Source organism: Jaminaea rosea, assembly GCF_003144245.1.
Source record: "Jaminaea rosea strain MCA 5214 unplaced genomic scaffold BDZ90scaffold_1, whole genome shotgun sequence".
NCBI classification, from domain to species: Eukaryota; Fungi; Basidiomycota; class Exobasidiomycetes; order Microstromatales; genus Jaminaea; species Jaminaea rosea.
In genome coordinates, this window is record NW_020289975.1 from 137406 (window position 1) to 161051 (window position 23646).

At 59.5% G+C, this 23646-nt stretch overlaps 12 protein-coding genes across 12 annotated transcripts; 7 read left to right on the plus strand and 5 right to left on the minus strand.

The window, feature by feature from the left end:
* Position 1: 1 nt before the first annotated feature.
* On the plus strand, positions 2 to 1002 carry BDZ90DRAFT_1211 (hypothetical protein). Its single transcript, XM_025503290.1, has one exon. It carries the CDS (start codon positions 230 to 232, stop codon positions 818 to 820), a length of 591 nt encoding a protein of 196 aa, XP_025364548.1. The 5' UTR covers positions 2 to 229; the 3' UTR covers positions 821 to 1002.
* A 2694-nt stretch (positions 1003 to 3696) lies between these two features.
* Positions 3697 to 4071, minus strand: BDZ90DRAFT_209191 (GRAM-domain-containing protein; the record flags this gene model as incomplete). Its single annotated transcript, XM_025504037.1, has 1 exon — positions 3697 to 4071. A coding segment is annotated over one exon (375 nt), but the record flags the coding sequence as incomplete, so codon positions are not given.
* Positions 4072 to 5980: 1909 nt separating this feature from the next.
* On the minus strand, positions 5981 to 6781 carry BDZ90DRAFT_276454 (Redoxin). The gene is made up of 3 exons (XM_025508931.1): positions 6747 to 6781; positions 6503 to 6629; positions 5981 to 6411 (listed from the first exon to the last, which is right to left on the minus strand). Exons 1-3 carry the CDS (start codon positions 6765 to 6767, stop codon positions 6026 to 6028), a joined length of 534 nt encoding a protein of 177 aa, XP_025364550.1. The 5' UTR covers positions 6768 to 6781; the 3' UTR covers positions 5981 to 6025.
* Positions 6782 to 7446: 665 nt separating this feature from the next.
* Positions 7447 to 9720, minus strand: BDZ90DRAFT_247483 (hypothetical protein). Its single transcript, XM_025507599.1, has 2 exons — positions 8189 to 9720; positions 7447 to 8099 (listed from the first exon to the last, which is right to left on the minus strand). Exons 1-2 carry the CDS (start codon positions 9479 to 9481, stop codon positions 7530 to 7532), a joined length of 1863 nt encoding a protein of 620 aa, XP_025364551.1. The 5' UTR covers positions 9482 to 9720; the 3' UTR covers positions 7447 to 7529.
* A 209-nt stretch (positions 9721 to 9929) lies between these two features.
* On the plus strand, positions 9930 to 11528 carry BDZ90DRAFT_215218 (kinase-like protein; the record flags this gene model as incomplete). The annotated part of the gene is made up of 2 exons (XM_025504213.1): positions 9930 to 10266; positions 10339 to 11528. 2 exons carry the CDS (start codon positions 9930 to 9932, stop codon positions 11526 to 11528), a joined length of 1527 nt encoding a protein of 508 aa, XP_025364552.1.
* Positions 11529 to 11540: 12 nt separating this feature from the next.
* On the minus strand, positions 11541 to 12195 carry BDZ90DRAFT_228987 (hypothetical protein). The gene is made up of 3 exons (XM_025504867.1): positions 12028 to 12195; positions 11920 to 11959; positions 11541 to 11852 (listed from the first exon to the last, which is right to left on the minus strand). The coding sequence occupies exons 1-3, from the start codon at positions 12145 to 12147 to the stop codon at positions 11611 to 11613; spliced, it is 402 nt and encodes a 133-aa protein (XP_025364553.1). The 5' UTR covers positions 12148 to 12195; the 3' UTR covers positions 11541 to 11610.
* BDZ90DRAFT_228988 (cyclin-like protein) lies at positions 12096 to 14330 on the plus strand. Its single transcript, XM_025504868.1, has 4 exons — positions 12096 to 12556; positions 12647 to 12764; positions 12868 to 12993; positions 13070 to 14330. The coding sequence occupies exons 1-4, from the start codon at positions 12369 to 12371 to the stop codon at positions 14273 to 14275; spliced, it is 1638 nt and encodes a 545-aa protein (XP_025364554.1). The 5' UTR covers positions 12096 to 12368; the 3' UTR covers positions 14276 to 14330.
* Positions 14331 to 14506: 176 nt separating this feature from the next.
* Positions 14507 to 15984, plus strand: BDZ90DRAFT_263380 (putative 3-deoxy-D-arabino-heptulosonate 7-phosphate synthase isoenzyme; the record flags this gene model as incomplete). The annotated part of the gene is made up of 3 exons (XM_025508606.1): positions 14507 to 14843; positions 14918 to 15762; positions 15808 to 15984. The coding sequence occupies exons 1-3, from the start codon at positions 14597 to 14599 to the stop codon at positions 15982 to 15984; spliced, it is 1269 nt and encodes a 422-aa protein (XP_025364555.1). The 5' UTR covers positions 14507 to 14596.
* A 93-nt stretch (positions 15985 to 16077) lies between these two features.
* On the minus strand, positions 16078 to 16873 carry BDZ90DRAFT_257058 (hypothetical protein; the record flags this gene model as incomplete). Its single annotated transcript, XM_025507912.1, has 2 exons — positions 16078 to 16293; positions 16370 to 16873. The coding sequence occupies 2 exons, from the start codon at positions 16871 to 16873 to the stop codon at positions 16078 to 16080; spliced, it is 720 nt and encodes a 239-aa protein (XP_025364556.1).
* Positions 16874 to 17294: 421 nt separating this feature from the next.
* On the plus strand, positions 17295 to 19473 carry BDZ90DRAFT_228992 (hypothetical protein). Its single transcript, XM_025504869.1, has 2 exons — positions 17295 to 18494; positions 18569 to 19473. The coding sequence occupies exons 1-2, from the start codon at positions 17315 to 17317 to the stop codon at positions 19372 to 19374; spliced, it is 1986 nt and encodes a 661-aa protein (XP_025364557.1). The 5' UTR covers positions 17295 to 17314; the 3' UTR covers positions 19375 to 19473.
* Positions 19474 to 19612: 139 nt separating this feature from the next.
* On the plus strand, positions 19613 to 20372 carry BDZ90DRAFT_228993 (hypothetical protein). Its single transcript, XM_025504870.1, has one exon. It carries the CDS (start codon positions 19669 to 19671, stop codon positions 19999 to 20001), a length of 333 nt encoding a protein of 110 aa, XP_025364558.1. The 5' UTR covers positions 19613 to 19668; the 3' UTR covers positions 20002 to 20372.
* A 190-nt stretch (positions 20373 to 20562) lies between these two features.
* Positions 20563 to 23642, plus strand: BDZ90DRAFT_228994 (AAA-domain-containing protein). The gene has a single exon (XM_025504871.1). The coding sequence runs from the start codon at positions 20800 to 20802 to the stop codon at positions 23272 to 23274; it is 2475 nt and encodes an 824-aa protein (XP_025364559.1). The 5' UTR covers positions 20563 to 20799; the 3' UTR covers positions 23275 to 23642.
* The last annotated feature ends 4 nt before the right edge of the window (positions 23643 to 23646 follow it).

Here is a 23646-nt window from a genome sequence, read left to right on the forward strand (position 1 = left end):
TCTTTCCTCCTTTCGCTCCCTTTCCCTACTAATCAATCATCACTTGGCGCTGGGAGGGAGGCTTATTCGACAACAAAGGCTACGCTTAGGCCGCTCTCACGGCTACGCCCCTATAGGTTGCCTATAAATACCCTGCAAAGCCCCACCCTTCATTGCAATTTCCTTCTGCAGCTTCTTCCTCTTCCTCTTCTTCTTGCTCACTGCAGCTGTCACCGCTTCTCAGCCCCACATGCCCTCCCGCCACTCCTCCCTCGCTATAGACTCGCCAGTGCGAAGTCCGCGACGCTCACAGTCGTCGAGAGGAGCCAAGGATTCTCCTCGCGCTTCAACCTCCTCGTCATCGAGGATCAGGACTCCTACGAAGCAGCATCGACGCGCTATCTGCGAATCAGATCTCGACGATAGCGATGATGAGGCACACTCGCCGCCACGTTCCAGCAAGAAAGACAAAGAAGCTGACAGGACGAAGAGCAATGGAAAAGGCAAGGCTTCTCGCCGCGATGAGGACGAGGACGACCCGGACGAGCTGATCTCGGACACGAATGACGATGAGGACGACGATGAGGAAGAAGAAGAGTACGAGATAGAGTCCATTCTGCGTCACAAGCTGGACAAGAAGACTGGGGCCTGGCAATTCCTTGTTCACTGGGCTGGATATAGCAGTGATTGGGATACGTGGGAGCCGGAGGTACGTCTGCCCTACTGCGCGGACGGCGTGGCGCTACGCAGCTTGCTGACCCATGATCCTTTACATCGTGCTCGCAGGACAACCTCAAAGCTACAGCAAATGAGGTCCTCGAGGCTTACTGGGAGAAGGTGAGAGAGGTGGAGAAGAAGTCAAAGGCGATCACTGCTGCGGCTGCTGCGAGGAAGAAGAGGGGAAGAGGAGTCGGTAGTGCGAGCCCGAATGGGGAGGACAGCGAGGTGACTGGACAGAGCGATAGTGCTGCAGAGCCGAGTAGTAGCAAGAAGAGCAAGACGAACGGGAGCGTGGCAAGTGGAAATAGCAGCGGCAATGGCTCGACGAGCAAGAGCAAGGCTGCCTCGAAGCCCAACTCGAAGCAGGGTACCCTCTCCCGCTTTCTGCCGAGCTTCTTCTCAGGCGGTGGCTCTTCAAGAGTGCAAGAAGAGGACGGCGTAGCAAGCAGTGAGACGGATCAGCTTGCACCTCCCGTCGACGAGCAGATGGACGGCACAAGCATAGATGACGATGGCGATAGTATCATCGAAGACGTGAGCCGTAGCGTCATCAAGACGGTGACCAACGCGGCTTCCGCGGCGGCCGCTGAGGCGAAGTATAAGATCAAGAAGATCGACGAGGAGCTGGATCGTGTCCGGCCTGTCACCGAGGAGGAAGACGACGAGGAGGACGTCGAGGACGAGCAAGATCACGATGATCATCTGGCCAAGCTGCGCAAACGCTTCGACGCTGTAGACAATTGGGAGGGAATGATCACGAAGGTACGTTCTTCCCTTCTCCTACCTCCTTGCTGCCTCACCCACCACCTGCTAACCCCCCATCGTTCTCCCTCCCCGCCCACCTACACGCAGATCTACACCGTCGTCCCCCTCCGAGACGTGGACAACTTCCGCGACCTCTTTCCCACCTCGAAAGAGAAGCAAGCTTGCGCCTGGATCGAGTTTGTAGACTGCGACGAGAGGCTTCTCTACCCACTCGTCGAGCTGCGCAATCGCGCACCAAAGACACTCGTGGACTATTTCACTCAGCACTTGAAGTTTGGGGAGACGAGAAAGTGAGAGGGAAGGTGGTGGCAAGCCGGTCTTATCCCCTTTTCGAGGGTCCATTGCTGTCATCTATCAATCCGTGTCCCGACCAGGGGCCAACCTGCGCCCTGTGCCCCAGTTTACGCATCACCCCATATCTCTCTCATCTTCGCCTCCCCTTGACGCTAAGCGCTCAATCATACCTCATTCTCTCTATTGCATTCTCTCAGACTCCCTTAAGCGTGTGAATTTCGTAAAGTTCATCATCGTTCCGGCAGCCAAAGTCCATGCTTGGCCCAAGGCATTTCTTTCTTTCGTACAGTGACTCAATTCGTAACGCGTGCCTCGTGTATCTTAAAGCTCGGCGCCTCTGCCCTTCTTCCCTCCTGTTGACGAGCCTGCCCTAGCGACCTTCTGCTGCTGCTGAGGCTTCGCGTCACCACCCTGCTTCTCGCTCTCAATCTCTCTGCCTCGCTTTGACTCCAACTCCCATCGATGGCGCAGCTGTGCGAGCCTGGCCTCTGCCTCGTCCAATAATTGTCCCACGCCCTGCACATCCAGCCAAGGGTCATCCTCGGGCGCTCCGTACCGGCTGCCTCGAAGACCACCAAGACCGTGTCGTGGATGCCCGCCTCCGAGGTACTCGTGAAGCACATCACGCACAGCATGCGCGACAGCCTCGGCACTCTCCGTCGCATGGCTGCTATGCTTCGCTCGGGTAGAAGCGGCAGGAGTGCGCAGCCTGTGGGGGTCGAGAGGGTCACGCTGCGGCGCTTTGCCCCATGCCCAGATGTTGGAGATGAGAAGCAAAGCCACCAAGCTCATGAGGGCTAGGCTGCCTAGCGAGGGGCTTGAATCGGGGAGGAAGGGCTTCATGGGCTCCAAGATAGGGCCCAAGATGTCTCCAAGGGGGCCAAGTGCCGCCAAAGCGCCGGAGGCAGCGGTAGAGGATGCGCCTGCTGACGGAGCAGGGGTTGCTGCGGCGCCCTTGCTCTTCTCGTCTGCCCCTGCTTCCTCTTCCTCCTCCTCCTCCTCGTCCTCCTCCTCATCGTCGCTGTCCCCAGGCTCCTTCATCTCGCTAGCATGCTGCTTGATGAAGCCGCGCAACTCTCCGTCCAAAGCCCCGTAGTACCCTTTCTGGCCATCGATACTCGCTTTATCGATCACACCCTTCAGCATGCTCCTCCCACTCCACTCCGTGGCGCACGTCACGTACACCCTGGCGTCGTTTGTCCCTTTACCCGCCCAAGTGATGCACGTACGGGTACGAACGCAGAAGCTCCCTCCCGAGGGCACGTCCGGTGTGCGCGTCGTGGTGAGAACCGTTATGTACTCTTCGGGATCAATGTGTACCTCCTCATCGCTGATGACGCATTTGGTCTGCTTCGGTCCAAATCCACCAGCGAGGGGCTTGATGTAGGACAAATCGCGCTTCCTTCCCCCGTCAACAGGCTTCCAGGGGCCAAGCTCGAGATCGAACAACTTCTGATTGTCCGTCCAGAACTTGCGCATGAACTCTTCGCCTCCCCCTGGTGAGTCCTCTGGTGCTGAGCTACCCGACCCACCAAAGAGGAGGGCGAAGAGCTTGACGGGTGTGGTAGGGTACGTCGTATCCAGGGCGATGGTGCTGAGGTGCTTCTTTTCGTTCTCGCAGGGGCAAGAGGTGGCCGCGTGCTTCGTCTTGCGTGGCTTCTTCCCGTCCGCACCCCCCTTGCCAGCAGTTGCGCCGGCTGCACCGCCGTTCGCCGTATCACCCGATGAAGAAGGGGCCTCCTTTGAATTCTTAGCCGAGCCATTCGCCTTGCCCTTTGTAGGGGAAGTAGCATCGACATCCTTCTTGCCCTTGAGCTTCTTGCGTAGCTTGGATCGCTTGCTGGGCTTGCTACTTTTCTGCTCGTCCACGTCGCTGTCCTCTTCGCTCTCAGCCTCGCCAGCTGCCGCTGCCGCAGCCGCTGCGGCGCCTGCCGCAGCACTGGGCACGTCTGGGTGGCTGAGCTTCCAGATGTTGGCCACAAGATCGTACGTGGCGTCGCGGGTGATGAAGCTGGAGAAGGTATGCTTCGCATGCAGAGTCGCAATCTGGATCGCGTTCGGAATGATTAGGGCCGTCATCCTCTTCTCGATGGCGACCGTCTCGCTGAAGGGAACCACGATATTTGTCACCCATCCAAAGATGTTGGCGTAGAAGCAGATGTGGTTCTCGCTTACGTATAGGCGACCCTGAATGAACACCTCGCGGACGAGGGCGCACCCGTAGTCTTCGATGAGGTAGTCGTCGTCGGGAACAGAGGGGAAGAGGGCGTGAAAATCGCTGTTGCGCTTTGATGAGGCGACGGCGAAGCCTGTAATTTGAGAGCCGACGTCGGAGGGCCAGCCGGTGCCCGCAGTAGCCGCTGAGTCGGGGGCGTCACTGCTACCAGCCTGCGCTGCTGTGCTGGCTCCATCGATGGCGGCCAAGCTGCGGGCCGAGCTAGGTTCTGCGTGGGAAGAGTCTAGCGCAATGGTGGGCGCACCATGCACGTTTGCCGTGTGCGACAAAGCAGGCGTGAGGAGTGCCCCGGCCTGCATCGCCGGGAAGTTGGCTGCGGCTGCCAGACCCGACGCAGAGCTGCCCTCGCTGTTCATCGACTGGGCAGAGGGTGGTCGCACGAGGTTATGCCCTTCATTTTTCACGCTGCCGCCTTGCGAGGATGAGCTACGTGAAACGTCCCTGGGATGGTATCGTACTTCCTGGCCTAGTTCATCCTTTTCTGTTACCACACCGCTCTTCGGGTCGCGATACACCCCACCTTGACTGCTGCCGACATAGTCCTTTTCGACCTTGGTTCCAGAAGGCGTCTTGGCTCGCGCCTGAGCTGCGGCCGCGACTGCTCTAGCATGGGCCTCTGCATAGGCACTGGGATTCGTCATGCCCATACCGGCCATGCCTGCCCCGCTTGCCGCAAGAGCAGAAGCGATTCCGCCTGCTCCTGGCTTGCTCTTGCGCGATTTGGTCGGAGACTGGCGGCCGTCCGCTGATGAGGAGGCATCGGACAAGGTGCGCGGACGTGCTGAGAGGAGCGCCGAGGTGGACTGCGATGGATGCATCAAGTGGTCGGTGCGGGCGCGGGTGTGGCCATGGGCGCTTGGGTCGTCGCTGGGCACCATGAGCGAGGCAGCGCGCTTCGAGTATGCAGCCTCGCTGGCGCCACGAGCGTGAGCGTGGCTGCTGAAGGCCGGCATTGAGTCGCTGCGCGATGGTTGTGCGGCATCTGGTTGCGGTGTTGTCACGTTGCTTTCGCTGGGTGCCAAAGTAGGCGTAGGTGGCACCCCATCGGCGAGGACGACATCTCCTGAGTTGCCCAACGCATCAAATGTCAAGCTTCCCTCGCCCGGAGTCTCCCTCTGCCTCCTAGCAGCATCGATATCGCCCCTCGCTGCGGCCACTTGCGCCTGAGCAATAGCAGCTTGTGCTTTCGCTTGAGCCTGCTCAGCCGCAATCTTGGTTCGGGGGCTCTCTGAGCCATTTGTCGCAGATCCGCGTGGCGGTTGAGCCTGTTGCTGCTGCTGCTGTTGAGGCTCCTCATCGTCATCATTGAGTGTCTCAGCCATGGCCAGCTTCATCCTGGCATGGCGGTCAAGCCCCTTGCTAGGCGTGGCATTCATTGCGTCGTTGGCGTTGGGCTGGCCGCCATCCTCTGATACGACTTTGGATCCTCGCCGCGAGCTCGACTTCATCGACCAACCAGAGGAGAAGGGCCCACCGCCACCACCGCCGGAGTGGCCATGGTCCGACTTGCCCTTTGTGTGATGCGACGTCGTCGAGCGCGGCATCAGCGGTGGGCGATGAGATGAGGTTGAGGAAGAGAAAGAGAGGGGAGAAGTCAAGAAGGGTCCAATCGGCGCCGTCCGTCGTAGTGCGTTGCTCGCAGCAGCCCCGTGCTGTTGGTTGGCTCTCGCCCTCGATTCCCGGTTGCTCTGGCGGCCGCTGCACGCGACTTTGTGAGGCCGCACCGCTCTTTGCTCCACACCCACGCTCACAGGTGACGTAGCGTGGCGCTCTAGCGGGCCGATGCAGAGGGGCGAGCAACGCCAGCTAGTCAAGCCGGCAGCGGTATTCAGGCCACGTCTAATGCATGAGCAGGAGAAAGCTAGCTGGTGGTGAGGAGGGATCTTTCAGACAAATGCCGGGCTCACACTCTCATCACTCTCACACTGTGCGCTGATCAGGAGATGGGCATTGTGACATCGCGAGAGTCTACAAAGCGCAACTCTCGACGCGGCACGGGTGATTGAATTCATCTTTCTCTTCGTCGCTCGCTCAAGCATTAAGCGCCTGGAGCACAGCGTCGCTCGACGTGAGCTTGACGTCAGGCGGGGCCTGCTCGACAAAGAGAGCCGTGACCTTGTTGTTCTCCACCACGGCAACGTAGCGCTGCGAGCGGTAACCACCGAGCAGGCCAGAGGCGTCAAAGCCAAGGCCAACAGCGTGGGTGAAGGCGGCCGTGTCATCAGCCAGGAAGTGAACGTGGTCGTTCTTGGAGCCAAGCTTGTCCTTCCAGGCCTGGACGGTGAACTGGTCGTTGACGGCTACCACGTAGATGTCCTTGATGCCCTTCTGCTGGAACTTCTCGACGTCAGAGACGTAGCCGGGGACGTGCGAGGAGCAAGGAGGGGTGAAGGCGCCAGGAACACCGACGATGATGTCTGCGAGAGGGGAAAGAGGGGGCAAAGGACGTAGGATGTGAGCATGGAAGGCAATGGCAGCAATTCGTCCTCCTTGCGCGCCGTTGCTCACTCTTGCCGCTCAGCTTGCCCAGGTCGACGGAGCCCTGCTCAGGGTTGTTCTCCTTGAGGAGGTGTCCGGCGGGGAGCTCAGCACCGTTCTTGATAGCGGGCTGCATGTCCTTGACCTTGTTAGCGATCTGGTGGGGGGGGGGGGGGGGGGGGGGGGGGGGGGGGGGGGGGGGGGGAAACGTTGATGAAGGTCAGAATGCGAAGGTGAAGGTGATCGTTCACGGTGTGGCGCACTTCGCACGCACCTTGTCAACGAGAGAGGCCATTTTGTCAGTTGTGTGTGGTTAATTGGTAGTGATGGGGAAGAGAAAGAGATGTTGCTTCTCGACATTCATCTTATGTACCTCACTTTCCCTCTCGTCGCTGGCCTGGCGCTGGCCTGGCGGGTCATGCGGCATCGGCGTCGCGGGTTGGCTGCCTTGCCTTGCCGTCTCGCCCTCCACTCCCCGCTGCTGCATCGACTCTCAACTCGAGGAAGTGGGCCCGAGCGCAGCTGCCCCGCGCTCTTCGTCTGACCGGCCGGCTTTTGGTTGTGTCCTGTTGATTGAGCGCATCGTTGCGTCAAGTCTCACATCGTCGATCAGCCTCGTCGATCAGGCTTCGGTTGAGGCTGAGGCTGAGGCTGTGGCTTTCCCCGCTTTCGACGGCGTTCGAGAGCCAAGACCAAATCGAAATTGCAAGAGGAGGATGGGCGGGTCGTACAAGCATATGCCGGGTAAGGAAGGCAGGAAGAAGTGAGCATCGCCGCCTTCATTGCACGCTCATAGGAGGGCGTCGATTCAGGGCCGTGTCACTGGAGGGGAGAATGGCGGTGAAATGCTGCAAGACATCTTGGGAGAGGAGGAGCGATGGCGACCGGAGACGGGCCTGCTTTCGAACCCCAGCTCATGTACCTCTACGCTCGTCGTGCCTCAAAAGGTATGCTCGCTCACGCGTCAAGCTAGGGCTCGGTCAACGAACTGCTCAATTTGATAGTGATCATTGAGCACGCGTAGTCGCCCCTCACACGCCGCGTTTTTCCGCCTCTCCTATCTACTCAACTGCACAGGGAATCGCTTCTCGTCGTCCTTCCATATGAGCTCCTTCGTCCTCAGCAAACTCTCAATGGCCGACACCCTATCCATGACCCTCTCCAGTCTGTCCTCGAACTCCGCGTCGTCCAGCGCCACCTTCGCGAATGCCCTCAGTAAAGGCATGCTCTGCGCGCGGATCTGATGATGCCGATCAATGGCAATCAGGTTCAAGTGATCCAAGATCTTGACGTAGTCTGGGCGAGTCATCACCTGACGAGCCTCTCCCCAGGAGATAGACGGGTCAGGTACGTCCAGGGAGACGGAAGGCTCCTCGTCCTGCTGTGGTGCTGGTGGCGGAGCGTCGCGTGATGGGTCGGTGAGGGGTGACTCGATCATTGCGCTGTGTGTTCCATCGGCCGGCGAGGGTTCGGAACCCTGCCGCGTCTCTCGTTCGTCATCGTCGTCGTGTTGCTGGGCTAGTCGACGACCGGCTGCGGTCTGCAGGAGTCGCGCTTGCTCTTCTTCCATGGCACGTTGGCGTTTCGCTAGCTCGAGGAAGAGGAGCCAGGAGCAGGTGGACCATTTCTGGCGGTAAGCACGAAAGAGGACTGGGGAAGGTCAGTATCCAATGCGAACTCGAGGCATCGTCTCGATCCCCACACATCTCTACGCACCTGCTCATCCATCACATCGTCATCGTGGTCCTCGATAATTGCCGTCTTGCTCAGCACGAATTGCGCATCATCTTCGACGATCTGTTTCGCCGCCTTCAGCATATCTCTTCGTCTTGCCACCTTGTTCAGTATGCTCAACCTCCCCCCTGTCAGACGATAGACGGCATCGAGCTGCTCGTCTGTATGACGTCCGGCATCCACATCCCCCCAGTACTGTCTCCTGCAGTCTCGAAGGACCGCCAAACTCTGACGGCGAGAGAGGTCCCGGAAAGTCAAAGTATCCATTCGGTTGGAGTGACGGCGCAATGCGTCATAGATGCGGTAGTCGTTGGATGTGATGACGAAGGTGCACGTACCCGCGCTTGCCCACCTCTCCGCTCTTTGCTGCAGGACAGTTAGGATCTCCAGCGCATCCTCATTGGCAGACTCGTCCTCCCCCTGCATCAGGAGATGCGCAGCATTCATCACGATTACTGCTGGGCGTCCCGTCTTCTGTCTTCTGCTGATCAGCGCCCGCTCCAGCTTGTGAAGGAGACGCTCCAGATGTTGAAAGGACGACATGCCGCTCAAATCTGACAGCCCCACAAGGTTGCCCAGGTAGTCACGGTGCATCGAATAGTTGCAGGACTCGCTCATCCGATCGACTACGATTGCGGGATCGGAGTGAGCCTCGAAGAAGGCGACGCCGTCTGCATTCTGCTCCTTCATTGCTTGGATGATGCTGGTCGTCTTTCCACTTCCCTTTGGCCCGAGGATGAGGTAGTAACGACCACGCTCTTGACCCTTCAAGATCCTCGCAATGAGATCGTCTTCTGGTCTTCCCTCGACTTTCGTGTATGCCAGCTGCTCAAGAGTCGCTGCCGAGCCCGTACCCTCGGACGACTGGACGAGGGCGAGGACAGGGTCGTACCCGGCTGCAAAGGCTTCCTCCATCTTGGCCAGGACGTTGGATTTGTACCAGGAGTTGTAGAGCAGGCCTGCGCCGCCGAGAAGAATGACGCCTGCTGATGCGCCCAGGGCAGCCTCTGCGGCCGTTGAGTTGAGGAAGCCCTTGATCTTGCTTGACGCGTTTTCGCTGCCGCCATCGTTGCTGCCGCTGCCGCTGCCGCCGCCCGCTCGGTGGTAGCCCCCTGCTCTAGACGATGATGAGCCCTCCGGCGATTCGGCCCCTGCCCTACGGGTCTTGCATTGGCTGAATGGCCGTCTCGCGGTGCGCGATGCGAAGGCCCCCGGCAGAAAGAAGGGAGTATGGTTGGCGGCGCTGCCGCTGCGGGTCGCCGCTCTGAGGAGCATGTCGGCGGTGTTGATACGTCCTCGTAACAGCCGGATGTGGAGAGAAGTCCAGCAACTCACAATGGAGAGATCAGGATGATGATGGATACGAGAAGGGCGGCAAGCTGCTCGACGTTGCTTCCTCGCTCCTTTGCTTCGCACCGCCAAGCACCGCCCTTTCTGCAAGTCAACGTCCGTGCACGCAGGCGGGAGTGGAAGACAGGTCCAGACGGAGGAGGAAGCGCCAGGCTGCTTCCCTTTCTGCCGTTCATCCTCGTCCCTTTCGCCCAACCAAAAAGGCAGTATCGCAAGAAGTGAAAGGGTTCGCCCTGTTTCAGCCATCACCATGGCTCAAACTCAAGGTGTTGGCGGCGCTACTGCGGGTCCGTCTTCCGCTTCGCCCGCACAGGAGCACCCAATCGCAGCCTGCCGTCGCATTAAGCCCATCTCTGGCAGCGCAGCAGACACGATGTCAGCTTGGCGGCGATATCGTGACGAGACCCGTCGCTCCGTACTCTCCACCTATCAAGTGCTCGGCTTCCTCTCTTCTGGTACATACGGGAGAGTGTACAAAGCGTGCTTGCGCCATCCTGACACTACAGGTACGCAAGGAGGTAAAGCGGGGAAAGTGCGCGATCCTGATGGAGGCGTGTATGCTATCAAGAAGTTCAAGCCAGACAAGGAAGAAGGTCCCAGCTACAGTGGCATCAGTCAAAGTGCTATGAGAGAGATTGCGCTGAATCGAGAATTGAGGCATGAGAATGTCGTTACCCTGCGCGAGGTCATACTCGAGGATCGAGCAATCTGTGAGTGTGAGGCCTGTCGGTCTGTAGCCTTCAACATTTGGACTCACCCAGCCTCCCATCCCTGCCACATAGATATGGTCTTCTCATACGCCTCGCACGACTTCTTACAAGTGATTCATCACCACAGCACAGTGTTACGTACCCCGATTCCTCCACCCGTCCTCAAGAGCCTCCTCTTCCAGCTGCTCTCTGGCGTACACTACCTCCATTCCAATTGGGTCCTACATCGTGACTTGAAGCCAGCAAACATTCTACTCACCTCGAGCGGCGTAGTCAAGATCGGCGATCTCGGTCTGGCGCGCCTCTATTCCCAGCCACTACAGCCACTCTACCACGGCGACAAGGTAGTAGTCACCATCTGGTATCGCGCCCCCGAACTCCTCATGTCCGCCCGCCACTACACCCCCGCAATAGATATGTGGGCCATCGGCTGTATCTGGGGCGAGCTTTTGGGGCTTCGTCCCCTCTTCAAGGGCGAAGAAGCGAAGGCAGACCCCAAGACGAAGAGCACGGCATTACAGCTCGACCAGATGGGGAAGATAGTCGAGGTCCTCGGAAACCCGAGCACGGAACGATGGCCAGCTGTAGAGACAATGCCTGACTGGCAAGGGTACTATGCTGCCATGCGGTTGGGCAGCGAGCAACGCCCCAATGTCCTCTTGGCGTGGTATCAGTCGCGATACAGGTCAGGCTCGGGGTTCGACCTCCTGGACTCTCTCCTCCAGTACGACCCTGCACGCCGCCTAACAGCGAAGGAGGCTCTCGCCCACCCTTGGTTCAAAGAGGAGACCGTCCCCACTCGAAACGCTTTTGCGAGCTTGCCCAACCCGGGAGGGACGTATCCGAGCAGGAGACTGCACAGCGATACGACTGACCCGGTCATGGCAGTCGATCCTTCGCAAGTGGCTCCACCTGCGCCCTTCGCTACGGCCGCGGCGGGAGGAACAGCCATGCCCCTCCCTGGACCACCGGCGCCTGCTCCTGCTCCGGCTAGTGGGGGCAGTCTACCGAATAGCGTGGGGGCGAGTCATGGGCATCTGTCAGTGGGCGCTGGAACGGGCAGCGCGGGAGGAGCTGGGGTGGCGGGAGGTGGTGGAGCTGCGGGTGGATCAGCGGCGCAGGGGAGAGGAGGAATGGTGGCTACCGCCGCCGCCAATGCTACTGCGCAGGCCCAGGCTCAGGCTCAAGCGCAAGCGCAAGCTCAGCTTCAGCAGCAGCAGCAGCAGCAGCAGCAGCAGAGCAAGAGGGCTCGTCTAGGCTAGCAGGGGCATGTAGCATCTTGAGAGCTGCCTGCGGTAGTACGATCACAATTCTATACCATTCACATCTTGCCCTCTACGTCGTCTACGCGAAAGCTTTCATCAACCCCTCATCCAACTTCCTCCCTTCCCACCAAAGCCCCCTCGCCATCAGCACCTTCTCGCACCCTTCGTCCTCGTTGACGCAGAAGGCTCCTCCGTCGTCCAATTTGCCCGTGATGGGGTCGGGGAAGGGGCAGCGGATCTGTTGCTTGAAAGGGCAGGGGCAGCGTGACGGGTGCGGGACGCAGGAGAGGGTGCGGGGGCAGAGGTAGGTGGGGCAGGTGGCTGTACGGGGGAGAGGGGGAGGAGAGTGAGAGCAAGGAAGAGGGGAGAAGGGGGAGAGTGAACTCACAGGCATCTACTCGGGCTTCAAACCATGAGGCATCACCACTCTGCAAAGCGTAGAGACATTGTCAGGATGCATTGCCCCACATCTGGACACGCAGGATAAGGTACTCACGGGCGGAGGCTCTTGCTCTCCATGGTGTTGCTGATGTTGTCCGCCGAAGAAGTTGAAGAATTGAGCCTGAGCTGCAGCACAGAGCAGAGCTAGGCAGGCGATGAGGAGAGTGGGCGTCATTGCGTCTCTCTGGTGGTGGATGGTGATGAGGTGGAAGAGACAGACCACAAGTCGACTTCCGACGGGGCGTCTGTGCACACGACGTTGAAGCCAAATTGGCGCCAGTCCGCCCGCGTGCGGTGCATCTCCCTCTCTCTCTTCCGGCGGCTGCGATCCCATCTTCTCTTTCCCTCCTCACCATCCGCCCCAGCTCTCTCGAGCGAGCGAGCGAGCGAGCGAGCATGACTATCCTAACCTCCTCCACCGACTCAGATACACGCGCTCTGGTCGAGGCACAATGGCTGTTCACCGAGTCGGACCTCTCTTCCACGCCCACCGTCCTCGCTGGGCTGATGAGTGTTGAGGAGGAAAGAAAGGCTAGGACGAGGGGGGTAAGCCTCCTCTTCAGGGTGGGCGATAGATTGCAGCTGTAAGTGTGGCGATGACCATACAGCAGGAGCGACAAATGTCAAGGGAAGACTGACATGATCGACGAATCCCCTGGCGCTGCGCCGGCCAGGATGAGCCATGTAGTCACTTCAGCGGCCATCTTCTTCCATCGGTTCTTCATGAGGAGAGCGATGCGACCGATTGGACACAGGGATGCTATTGGCGCGCAGCCGACATTTGTCCCACAAGTACGTACGCTCCGCCTCGGACAGGCTACCTGCTCCTGTATCCCACTCTGTGACTGACATTCGCTATCGTCGCCGCCGCCGCCGCCTCCGTCTCGTCGCTTAGGACGTGGCCCTTGCCTCCCTATACCTAGCCACAAAGACAGAGGAGAGCTACCGCAAGCTCAGCGACCTCGTTTCGGTCGGGCTGGAGATGGAGCCTATGGTGACCGAGACGCTCGAGCAGCCTACGGTGAGACCTCGGCATTTCCTCTCTTCTGCTCTCACTACCTCTCAGCTCATCTTTCCCCTTCCCCTTCTCAACGCAGGAGCAAAGCCTCCGCGCCTCCATCCTGCGACACGAAGAGCTTCTCCTCCCTACACTCTGCTTCGATCTCATCGTCCCTCACCCGCAAAAGGATCTTATTCTCGCGGCGAACAAGATGGCCATCGACAAGCCTCTCCTCCGTATCGCGTACGCCCATATCCACGATGCGTTTCGTGACCCGATCTGCATGTTCTTCGAGGCGCCCGTCCTCGCCGCAGGGGCACTGGCGCTGGCTTGCGAGGATCTTGGGATACCGGTGCCGGGCGAGGGGGTGAAGGAGGGGGAGGGGTCTACTTCGACCGCAGTAGAGGATGGCGAGGCACGACCGCCGACGCTGTTGGAGGCGTTCCAAGTCGATCAGGAGGAAGTGGATGCGGTCGTGAAGGACCTCAAGGCCGTCCGCGAGGTGCTCTTCGCTGATCCGAAGCTCTACCTTAGCTCAGGCAGGTTTGCGCCTGCCTCTGCAGCAGCAAAAGCAGCAACAGCAGCGCAAGCACAACGCAGCGGCATCGACTCCGGCCTGGCCACGCCGCACCATCAGTATCGTCACAGAGAGACTTCTCAGCCGACGGCGAGCTCGATGGGCAATACGCCGATCCTGAGGGGAATCAGCGCGGCGGACATGGGCGTGTCACCCTTGCCACCGCCGCCGATGGAGAGGGTTGCGGCTAGTGTGGCTGCTCATGGCTCATCGAGGCCTGACTTGGCGAGGCCGCCGAGTAGGCACGGCAGCGTGAGGTCGGAGGGAATGGCATTTGGGGCTGGGCCGTCGTCTAATCCAGCAGGAGGGGCACAAAAGCCGAAGCAGGCGTCGTACGTGCCTCTTTCCCCTGTATTAGCACCGCCGGAGGAAGAGCAAGCACCTGGACCCGCAACAGTCGAATCAAGTACGGCCGCTCGACCAAATCCCCCATCGCAACCAGCCCCGGCCTCCCGTCCAGCCAAATACGTCCCTCTCTCCCCGCCCAACTATAGCGATCCAGTACCCATGGATACCGACTCATCGCCCGCACTACGGCCGTCTCAGTCCCAGCAGCCGCGTCCACCAACGTCAGTCATGGCCTCGGCAGCTGCCACGCCCGTGCAACGTCCACGAGTCGCAGAGCAGGAGGCGGCACAGAAGGTGGGGAGGGAGCAGGAGAAGAGCGAGAGGGCGGCTGTCTCGGCAATACCTGCTGATCACGAAGAAGGGGAGATAGATGAATGAGTTGAGTGCAATGCTATGTGCTCGCTACCTTGCTTGCGATGCTATTCTGATCATGGTGGTAGTCGAGCGCCTGGAGCGAGCTCGGGTGTGTGCATCGTGCCGCGGTGAGATTTTGGCGGGCGGCAGGTGGAGATGGAAGAGAAGCGGCGAGAGTCAAGCGGGCGCCCTCGAGTCAAAGCGCAAGCGCAGGCGCAGCGGAAGAAGACTCGAAAGGCGGCGTGCAGCTTTGCGCTTTGATTTCCACTTTCACTTTTGATTCATCGAACCCACCACATCCACTTCTTCCTGTCTTCCTTCTTCCCCTTTCCACTTACGCACGACATGGCCCTCTTCCACAACAATGCCTCCTCCCCGCTCTCGGCGCTGGATGACACACGCATCAAGCGCATCAGGCCGTTGATCCCGCCGCAGATCCTCATCGAGGACTACCCGCTCACCGTCGAGGCGGCTGCGACTATCGCCAAGGGTAGGCAGGATGCTGAGGCTATCGTCAAGCAGCACGATGACAGGCTGGTCGTCATCGTCGGGCCTTGCTCCGTGCATGATGTGACCGCTGGCGTGGAATACGGTGAGCCAAGGAGCCCCGCTGTCGTGCGGACCGCAGCAGCTGATCCTCATCCCTCCTCGTACCATCGCAAACAGCCAAGCGCCTGGCCGCCTACGCTCGCAGCGCCAAGTCTGACCTCCATATCATCATGCGCGTCTACTTTGAGAAGCCTCGCACCACCGTAGGATGGAAAGGCCTGATCAATGACCCAGACCTGACCAACAGCTTCAACATCAACAAGGGTCTTCGTCTTGCTCGCGGCTTCCTTCTCGAGGTCAACAACCTCGGCCTGCCCGCGGGAACCGAGTGGCTTGATCCGATCACTCCGCAATACAACGCCGACCTGGTCAGCTGGGGAGCCATTGGGGCGAGGACGACTGAGAGCCAGGTGCACAGGGAGTTGGCGAGTGGATTGAGCATGCCCATTGGGTTCAAGAACGGGACAGATGGTAGCATTCAGGTCGCCGTCGATGCCATCAAGTCGTCCTCTTCTCCCCACTCCTTCCTCTCCGTCACCAAACAAGGCATCAGCGCCATCGTCGAAACCCACGGCAATGACGCCTGCCATGTAATCCTTCGCGGCGCCAACTCCGGCCCCAATTACTCACCGCAGCACATCGACAGCGTGGCTGCGCAGCTGGACAAGGCGGGCATGGGCCGACGCATCATGGTGGACTGCTCGCATGGGAACAGCGAGAAGAAGCATGAGAACCAAATGAAGGTCGTCAAGTCCATCAGGGAGCAGCTCGAGGGGGAGAGGGCGTGGGATCTCATTGGTGTGATGATTGAGAGTCACATTGAGGAGGGGAAGCAGAGCATTCCTGCTGAGGGACCACAGGGACTCAAGTACGGGCAGAGCATTACGGATGCGTGTGTCAATTGGGAGACGACGGTGAAGGCGTTGGACACGTTGAGGGAGGGAGTGCAGAAGAGGAGAGAGGTCGCGGGAAGCAGGGCGCCTGCGGGGATGAGGGTTCGCGGGCAGGCTTCGGGTACTGCTACGCCTAATGGTGTTGGGGAGGGAGGCGTCGAGCAAGGTCAAGGCTTCAATGACGCGGCACTGCAGGGTAGTATGGCGGGGCTGGGTCGCACAGGCTTGGGCGGCGGGTTCAACGATGAGGCGCTTGCCAAGGGTTTGGGAACTGGGGCGCTGTCGTCGTAATTAGGAAACACGAGCGACGAGCTGGCCTGTGACATCTCATCTCTGCCCGCATTGCCAATCAAAATCTAGCATGTACCGTTCGATTTCTGATGGCTACTGCCCTTCCTCATCGAGCCAGCGTTGCTCTACCACCCGCCTCCACGCCGCGTCAGGAGGAAAGACGGGATAGTCACACCTCACCACCTGTCCCTCACGGATGAGCAGAGTGCATCGCTTGAGATAGGTGTTGCCTTGATGCTCGAAGGTCGGGAGGTCCAGCGCTTTGCTGAATTGGTGGGATGAGGCTGGGTGGCTGGAGAGGAGGGGGAACTGCGCGTCACAACGGGGAGAAGACGATCAGCCAAAGAGTGTAGGTGGGTAGCAGCTCCCGACGTCGTTGACTCACATTGAGTCCTAATCTCCCGCTAACCTCCCGCTGCCACTCCTGATCATCTCCGCTCATCCCATAAATCATCACGTCGTTGCCTCCCTTCCTCTCCCGTCGCAACGCGGTCAACCCTTCCCTCACGCCGACTAGCTCCGGCGTGCATCCTCTTGCCCCCGCGATCTCATCCCATCCATTCCCAGGTGGTGCATTGGGCTTTCCCGTGTGCGGGTAGACGAAGAGAAGGATATCCCGCTCTGGGTGGGTGATGCTGCGCATGAAGAGGTCGACCTCTCCTTCTCCGTCCTCCTCGCATTCTGATGGGGAGGAACTAGAGGGATGGATGACGCGAAGAGGTGCACAAGCTGGTAAAGGGTGGCCAACAAGGTGGATCGTCCCTCCGTCGTTTTCTGGGACTGGGAGGTTGGAGGGGAGGGAGAGGCCGTGTGATGCTGCGCTGTTGTTGTTGCTGTTAGTGCCAGATGGCAGGGGCGCGGAGGAGCTAGATGCTGCGTGGGATGCCATGGCTGTGGTGGCGAAGGAGCGTCGAGGGCTCGTGCGGCGCTGGGCAGGGTGGTGGCTGTATGCTAAGGATGCTACTCCGAGCGATGCGGCGTTAGTAATGCTCCACTTGCTCTTAATGTCGCTCTTCCCCGAGTAGCTGGGCCGACAATGCGAGGTGGAAGCGCAGGAGAGAAGACGAGCCGTGAGTGATGCTGAGTCTGCCAAAGTAGCAGCGAAGGCCATGGACTCCCAAGGGCAGCTGATTTCGTTGTGTTGAAGCGACGTTGGCAATGAGAGACACGACGAGCCTTCATTCTGTGGCCCGAGCGAGACACTCCACGAGTGAAAGTCGCCGGCCGCGGCTTGAGTCAGACGACGGACAGGCGGAGACGAGGAAATTGGAGGCTGCGACCTTGGAGTCGTTGCGTCGTGATTTGCTTCCCCCCCTCCTACATCCTCAATATGTCTGCAGCTGCTGGGCCATCGCGGCCGAAAGCGCCCAACAAATCAGGCCAAGCAGCATCATCATCGTCAAAATCTACGTCCGCAGATGACAGCCTCGCCTCCGCTGGTGGTGAAGGAGGGGCAGGCGGTGAAGGCATTGGCGGCGCAGCCAGCGACGACTCGGACGACGAGGTCGCAGACTTCCGCAACCTCCTGCCGCAGCTCATCGCTCAAAGAAAGGATGCCAATGCCAGCGGTCTCGGGCATGGATCTCTTCCGAAGCGCGGCGAAAAGGACTTTGAGCCCACAGGGTTTCGCGGACAGGAGAAGAAGCTCGAAGAGAGCCGTCGGGCTATGCAGATGGTCATTGGCCAGGAGAGGAGGATAGGAAGTAAGAGCCTCTCGCTCGCAATTTGGCGCCCGGAGCTGAACAGGGCTGTGGTCGACGTTGCCAAGGGCAATACCATGGCAGCGCTAGGCGTGACGACTAGGGCGCCTGTTACGATTAGCTCGGCCGCTGAATTGCCCGTGGGCACTCAAGATGTGGTCGGGCCGAACAATCAGGTTGGGGTATGGAAGAACGACATCTTTTACCCTCGCTACACCTCCCGCCTCGAGCTCTTGCCGGAAGAAGCCCTCTATCTCCTCGAGCGAGGCTCTTTGGAGTGCCGTCTCGCCATGCCCCTTTGCGATTCCCCCACTGGAGAGCAAGTAGAGGTTCCCCTCTCACTGCAACATGCCTTCAGCCTCATGCTGAACAAGGACGGACTGACACGAGAGCGCTATCAGACGTACGCGTACCTCAAGCGATTGGGCTACTACGTACAGCGGGCGGATGTGGCTGAGCAGTTGAGGGTAAAGGCGGCTGAGGCTAGGCGAAAGGAGAAGGAAAGGGATGCCGCATGTGATGACGGGGAGGACGGAGAGATCAAGACGCCCAAAGCGGGGACGAAGGGTATCATCGCCGATCCTAAACGTCCGCTAAAGCTGGTCACGCTGTGGGACCTCCTGACATACGTGCCGAGGAGGGCGGCGCAGATCCTCTTCACTGCACTGGCGTGGCTGAAGGCAAGGATCGCCAGGGTAATCAATGCGCTCTGGACGTCGAGAAGAGGTGGCAGCGCCGCAGCGAATAGCACGAAGCCAGGGTCAGGACGAGGGCTGCTTGGTATTGGTGGGGCCAAGTGGGACTCATTTGGTGTGTACCGAAGAGGCTGGAATGACGGACCCTAAACATAATGGCTGACTTCCCTTTTCACCCCTTACTCACAGACTCCGTCTACTCGCAACTCCGCATCATACCTAGCGGACACAACTCCACGGCCTCAACCAAGGCACAAGCGACCGCCACTCCCTCCTGCTCCTCCTCCTCGAATCCCTTCCTCCCCTTCTTTTACGCCTGGCGTCCCGCCACCCACTTCAAGAAGACGGATCCGCCTCTCCCCGAATACCGCATTGCCGTCATCCCCGCCCGCTCCACTTTCCTCCCCAAGCTCGCTGAGTTCACAGAAATGTTTGGAGCGGTCCCGCTGCCATTGGAAGAGCAGGGCAAGCAGGATGATGAGGCAGGAGAGGGAGAAGGGGACGGGGAGAGGCAAGAGGAGGAGAAAGAGGAAAGGAAGAGGGCATTGGCTGAGAAGAAGCGCAATGATGAGAGCTATGGGCGGGGTTTCGTGCAAAGGAAGAAGAAGGAGGAGGCTGTTGCGAAGAGGGACAGGAAGAAGGAAGGCAGCGCCTCTGTGGAGCAGGGTGGGGAGATGCAGGGCTCGTCCAGCTGGCTGAACAGGCTGAGGATCAACATCTTCTCGCGGCTCCTGGGCATCCTCGAAAGACTCGCAAGCCTCTTCGCTCACCTCCCTCCAGGGTGCCAACAGCATGCCGCGCCACGGACATTTGGTGGGCCTCGAGGAGGGCCAGGTGGTCCTCGCCCACCATTCAACGGGCCACGTAGACCCAATCCTTTCCCTCCTCTTAAGGCAGGCCGTCGCAACGTCATCGTTGCAGTGGTGGATCATGGCACAACGAGCTTGCTGCGATTCGGAGAGGCCGAGTTCGAGCGGTGGAAGTTGATGGGGTGATTTGGGTGCGAGAGGATTGCGGTACTTCGCAATTGTGTATTTGTAGCAGTTCAGATTATGCGCAATAAGTGAAGTCGTGAGCTTCATGAGAGTAACGCCTAAGGGCTGAACCTCGTATGGGCCCTCCGCTCTGAAGTTGCAAGTCGAGCAAATTTGCGCCGTTCCGCTCCTTCCTTCCCCGCCTACAGCCTGGACTGGGATTTGACCTTGACCTGCAGCTCCCATCGTCCGTCCTCATCGTCTCTCCGTCCTTCTCGTCACCACTGCCACCTCTTCTAGCTAACCTCGCCCAACATGCATCTCATGTACTCCCTCGATTCGCAGGGGAAGGTGCGCATCTCACCTTGGCTCATCAGCTTCGACTCCTCGCGAATACCTTTGCTGACCATCCGCCTTTCCTCGCCTTGTTCGCACCTCTCCCTTCTCCCTTTTCCTTTCCTCTCCTTCGTCCCCAATCACCTCTCGCAGCGCGTCTACACCCTTCGCAAGGCTACCCCTGCAAACGAGATCACCAAGTCGGCACACCCTGCCCGTTTCTCTCCTGATGACAAGTTCTCGAGGCATAGGGTTACCGTTAAGAGGCGCTTTGGGATTCTGCCAACGCAGTTGAGGGCGAAGCCGCTTTAGATTGGCGAGAGGAGGGTATGAGGCGGGAAGGCAAGAGGATGCGGGATGGGAGGGGATGCTTGGTGATTGAGAGCTTAAGATGTAGCTTCTGAAGGGCATGAGGAGTTGAGGGCTCGAGGTAGCGAGGGATGAGAGGAGAGACGGTGTGAGACAACTTCGGTGGACGAGGCTGCACGTCCACTTGCAAGTTTGGAGAGGCGAGGGATATCCCGGGGCAGGCACCAGTCCTGCTTTTACACACGCAATAGCGATCCTGTATCATCACCTGAACGGAGGCGTCGCTGCCTTGCTCAGACCCTGAGAAGCAGTCCTCTTGCCCTTTCTCGATATTGTCGGCACAATCTGGCCCGCTGTCGGGGCACTGCTGGGCGGCAGACACCGACCAGTTCACGATGGCAAGCCTAGTAGAGCTCACCTCTCTGTCCCTCTTGCGTGCTTGCTCTATCGTCTCATTCTTCTCACGTTGCTGCTGGCTGAAGCGTTCTGGTGAGCAATGCGGATGGCGGCCAAAAAAAGTCGTGTCCTTCCGTTGGCGCAGCGCCAGTCCGCCGTCGTTTCCTTCGTACCTTGTCAACCCTACCGCACACCAAGATGGATGCTCAGCAAGGCGGTTCGTCATCGCAGACGGCCAGTTTAATCTGGTCACAGCCCTCCTCAAGCCGGCTGCGCCTGCCAAGGACGACCTTACGCAGCCTTGGACTAGCGGCAGGCAAGGGAGTCATCGTCGATGGGGTTGAGGGTGGACAGGTTGTAGATGGCCCGTCGTCCTCGTCCTCGAAGGCGTCGCCATCGAGGTGGATGGCAGCAGCCGTCGCTTGGCCTCTTGACCCCGTAACGGCGCCAGCACAAGCCTCTCGTAGATCTATTGAGCCTGCTGCGGCCGCAGGGCAAGGCTCAATACCGCTCTGCCTGTGCAGCGAGGCAAATCCTTCCTCGTCCAGTATTGCAGTCAAGCTTGCGCCGGCGCCGGCAGCTGTTCCGGAAGCTTGGGAAGTCACGCTGCGTATTCAACAGGTCGAGCAGCGAAGCAGCAGTAGCGCTGGTCAGCATACAGCCAAGCTCGATCGAGCAACGCGTGACCTCCTCGCTATATGCGCCAAGGAGCTCCTGGTGGACCTTGCCTTCCTCGTTCCCGGTCAGTCACTGCGAGTCTCAATACAGTCTACGGACGTACTGCTACAAGCCATCGTAGTAGGGCGCAGCGAGCTTCCCTCCTCTCTTGAAGAAGCGCAACGCTCCCTCGTTAGCATTGGCCGCTCCACTCGCATCAAAGTCGTCAACAGCCTCTCGCCCTCCGCTCCCTCAGAACCAGCCAGTGCTCCCTCAGCACCAACAAAACGTCTGGGCGGCCTACATCGCGAACTCGCTCAACTCCACGAACTAGTCACTCTCCCCCTTCTACGACCCCACCTCTTCTCCCAACACGGTCTACGCCCCCCACGCGGCGTCCTCCTTCACGGCCCTCCTGGAACGGGCAAAACCAGCCTCGCACTTCAAATCGCCTCTTCCTTCCTTCCTCCTTCTGCCATATTCACCATCTCCGGTCCAGAATTGAGCTCCTCGTATCATGGACGGACCGAAGCCCGGATCAGGGGTGTCTTTAGACGTGCGAGGAGGGAGGAGATGAGTGTGGTCATTATCGATGAGATCGATGTGATTGCTGGGAATCGGGAGGGGGACGGGAGTGATGCTGTGGGAAGTAGGGTGGTGGCCACGCTGCTTACCGAGATTGATGGCGTGGGGGGCGAGTACAAGAAGACGGGCAAGGGTAGGAACGGGGAAAAGGTTATGGCTGGCGAAGGGGGAGAGAATGAGGAGGGTAGCGAGGGAGGTAGCGATAGTGAGGACGAGGAGGTCTCAAGCGATGAAGACGACGAGGGCAAACCACGTCAACCACGCCCACCACCGCGCATGGTCGTCATTGCTGCGACCAATCGGCCAAACTCCCTCGATCCGGCTCTCCGTAGGCCCGGTCGCCTCGACAGGGAGATCGAGATCGGTGTACCGGATGCAGCTGCCCGTCTCGACATTCTTCAGGCGCTACTGGCCCAGACGCCTCACGACCTAAACGCGGACGACCTTCAATCCGTGGCCGATACGACGCATGGCTTTGTAGGAGCCGATCTGACTGCCCTTGTGAGGGAGGCAGGGATGCGGGTCATTCGCAGGGAGTTGGCTGATGAGCACGGCCGAGAGGAGGACCAGGGCTTGGCGCTGGCTACCAACGAGAAGCTGCGCATCAATGGCGATGGCAACAACGCCAGCGCAGACGCTTCCTCGCACCGTCTCCTTCTCTCAGACCTGACACACGTCATTCCAACTCTTCGCCCCTCCTCGCTCCGGTCCGTCCTCACCCCTGCACCCCTCCCTTGGTCCTCCATCGGCTTGGGCAGCCCCACCTCTCCCTATTCTCTCATCCGATCCAGCATCCAACAAGCCATCGAGTGGCCTCTTCGCCACTCAGACCGTATGCGTCGGCTAGGCATAACGGCCCCACGCGGCGTCCTCCTGTACGGTCCTCCCGGATGCAGCAAGACAATGATCGCCCGTGCATGTGCTCAATCCCTCTCTGGGGGAAAGGGAGGAAGTGGCATCAATTGGATAGGTGTCAAAGGCCCGGAGTTATACAGCAAGTACCTTGGAGAGACGGAGCGCTCCCTCCGTGAAGTCTTCCGCAAAGCACGCGCTGCGGCCCCGACGGTCTTGTTCTTTGACGAGATTGACGCTCTTGCTCCTACCAACAGCGGAGGGGAGTCGGACCCCGTCGCCGAGAGGATCCTCGCTACGTTGCTGACGGAGCTAGACTCGTTCGACTCGACGAGTTCCGGCTCGGGCAGTACGGGTCCAGGGGTAATCGTGCTAGCGGCAACGAACAGACCGCAGTTGCTTGCCCCCTCTCTGCTTCGCCCGGGAAGGCTCGAAGTCCATCTCTTCGTCGGTTTGCCGGACGTGACTGCTCGAAGGGACATTCTGAGGATCGCGACGGAGAAGATGGCCCTTGCTCGCGATGCAGAGGGTGCAGTGGATCTGGACCGGCTCGCGGAGATGACGCAAGGGTGCTCAGGAGCTGAAGTGGTAGCCATGTGCCGTTCTGCCGGACTGGTGGCGATGCGCGAAGCCATGGCTGCCGAAAGCGAGGGCAAGATGGGCCAAGGCGAGGATGATGTGGTGATGCAGCGCCATTTCGAGGAGGCCGCTGCCGGTGTGCGAAGAGGTACGGATCGCGAGGCGTTGCGCAAGCTCGAGGCGTGGGGAAAGAGTCTGGGAACCTGAATCAGCAGCTTAGTTCGAAGCAGACGGAGCAGGACGTGCGTTTGTTGGCAACATAATGATGATGTGATTCAAGAGACGAACAGAAAGAAGCCCGGCGCGTAGAGAGGCTCTCAAAGAGTGAGGTGAGATGAGCGGTAGGAAGGCCAGAGCAAGGAGTGGGAAGCCCATAAGAGAGTGCGTGGTGGCGTGGGGAGAGGAGGGAATCAAGAGTCGAGTCAAAGTAGTACAACGCCCGAACGCTCTGGGACGGGGTGATGCTGCGGAATGGATCGATCGTGGGGTTGGATGATGGTGAGAAATTCGTGCGCCGCAGTTGGTGCAGCTTTCCTCATGCCGGAGACCCCCCTCTACCGCTCGTCTATCTCTCCCTCT

Excerpts from the sequence above, each read along its gene's own strand:
- BDZ90DRAFT_228993 (XM_025504870.1), top strand. The coding sequence starts at position 19,669 with ATGCATCTCATGTACTCCCTCGATTCGCAGGGGAAGGTGCGCATCTCA.
- BDZ90DRAFT_228988 (XM_025504868.1), top strand. The coding sequence starts at position 12,369 with ATGACTATCCTAACCTCCTCCACCGACTCAGATACACGCGCTCTGGTC. Across the intron at positions 12,765-12,867 it reads AGCCGACATTTGTCCCACAA|GACGTGGCCCTTGCCTCCCT; the intron begins GTACGTACGCTC and ends CTCGTCGCTTAG. Across the intron at positions 12,994-13,069 it reads AGACGCTCGAGCAGCCTACG|GAGCAAAGCCTCCGCGCCTC; the intron begins GTGAGACCTCGG and ends TTCTCAACGCAG.
- BDZ90DRAFT_228992 (XM_025504869.1), top strand. The coding sequence starts at position 17,315 with ATGTCTGCAGCTGCTGGGCCATCGCGGCCGAAAGCGCCCAACAAATCA. Across the intron at positions 18,495-18,568 it reads GGCCAAGTGGGACTCATTTG|ACTCCGTCTACTCGCAACTC; the intron begins GTGTGTACCGAA and ends CCTTACTCACAG.
- BDZ90DRAFT_228994 (XM_025504871.1), top strand. The coding sequence starts at position 20,800 with ATGGCAGCAGCCGTCGCTTGGCCTCTTGACCCCGTAACGGCGCCAGCA.
- BDZ90DRAFT_247483 (XM_025507599.1), bottom strand. The coding sequence starts at position 9,481 with ATGCTCCTCAGAGCGGCGACCCGCAGCGGCAGCGCCGCCAACCATACT. Across the intron at positions 8,100-8,188 it reads ACGATGTGATGGATGAGCAG|AAATGGTCCACCTGCTCCTG; the intron begins GTGCGTAGAGAT and ends GCTTACCGCCAG.
- BDZ90DRAFT_1211 (XM_025503290.1), top strand. The coding sequence starts at position 230 with ATGCCCTCCCGCCACTCCTCCCTCGCTATAGACTCGCCAGTGCGAAGT.
- BDZ90DRAFT_228987 (XM_025504867.1), bottom strand. The coding sequence starts at position 12,147 with ATGACGCCCACTCTCCTCATCGCCTGCCTAGCTCTGCTCTGTGCTGCA. Across the intron at positions 11,960-12,027 it reads GAGAGCAAGAGCCTCCGCCC|AGTGGTGATGCCTCATGGTT; the intron begins GTGAGTACCTTA and ends TACGCTTTGCAG. Across the intron at positions 11,853-11,919 it reads TGAAGCCCGAGTAGATGCCT|CCACCTGCCCCACCTACCTC; the intron begins GTGAGTTCACTC and ends TCCCCCGTACAG.
- BDZ90DRAFT_276454 (XM_025508931.1), bottom strand. The coding sequence starts at position 6,767 with ATGGCCTCTCTCGTTGACAAG. Across the intron at positions 6,630-6,746 it reads TGGCCTCTCTCGTTGACAAG|ATCGCTAACAAGGTCAAGGA; the intron begins GTGCGTGCGAAG and ends CCCCCCCACCAG. Across the intron at positions 6,412-6,502 it reads GGGCAAGCTGAGCGGCAAGA|ACATCATCGTCGGTGTTCCT; the intron begins GTGAGCAACGGC and ends CCCCTCTCGCAG.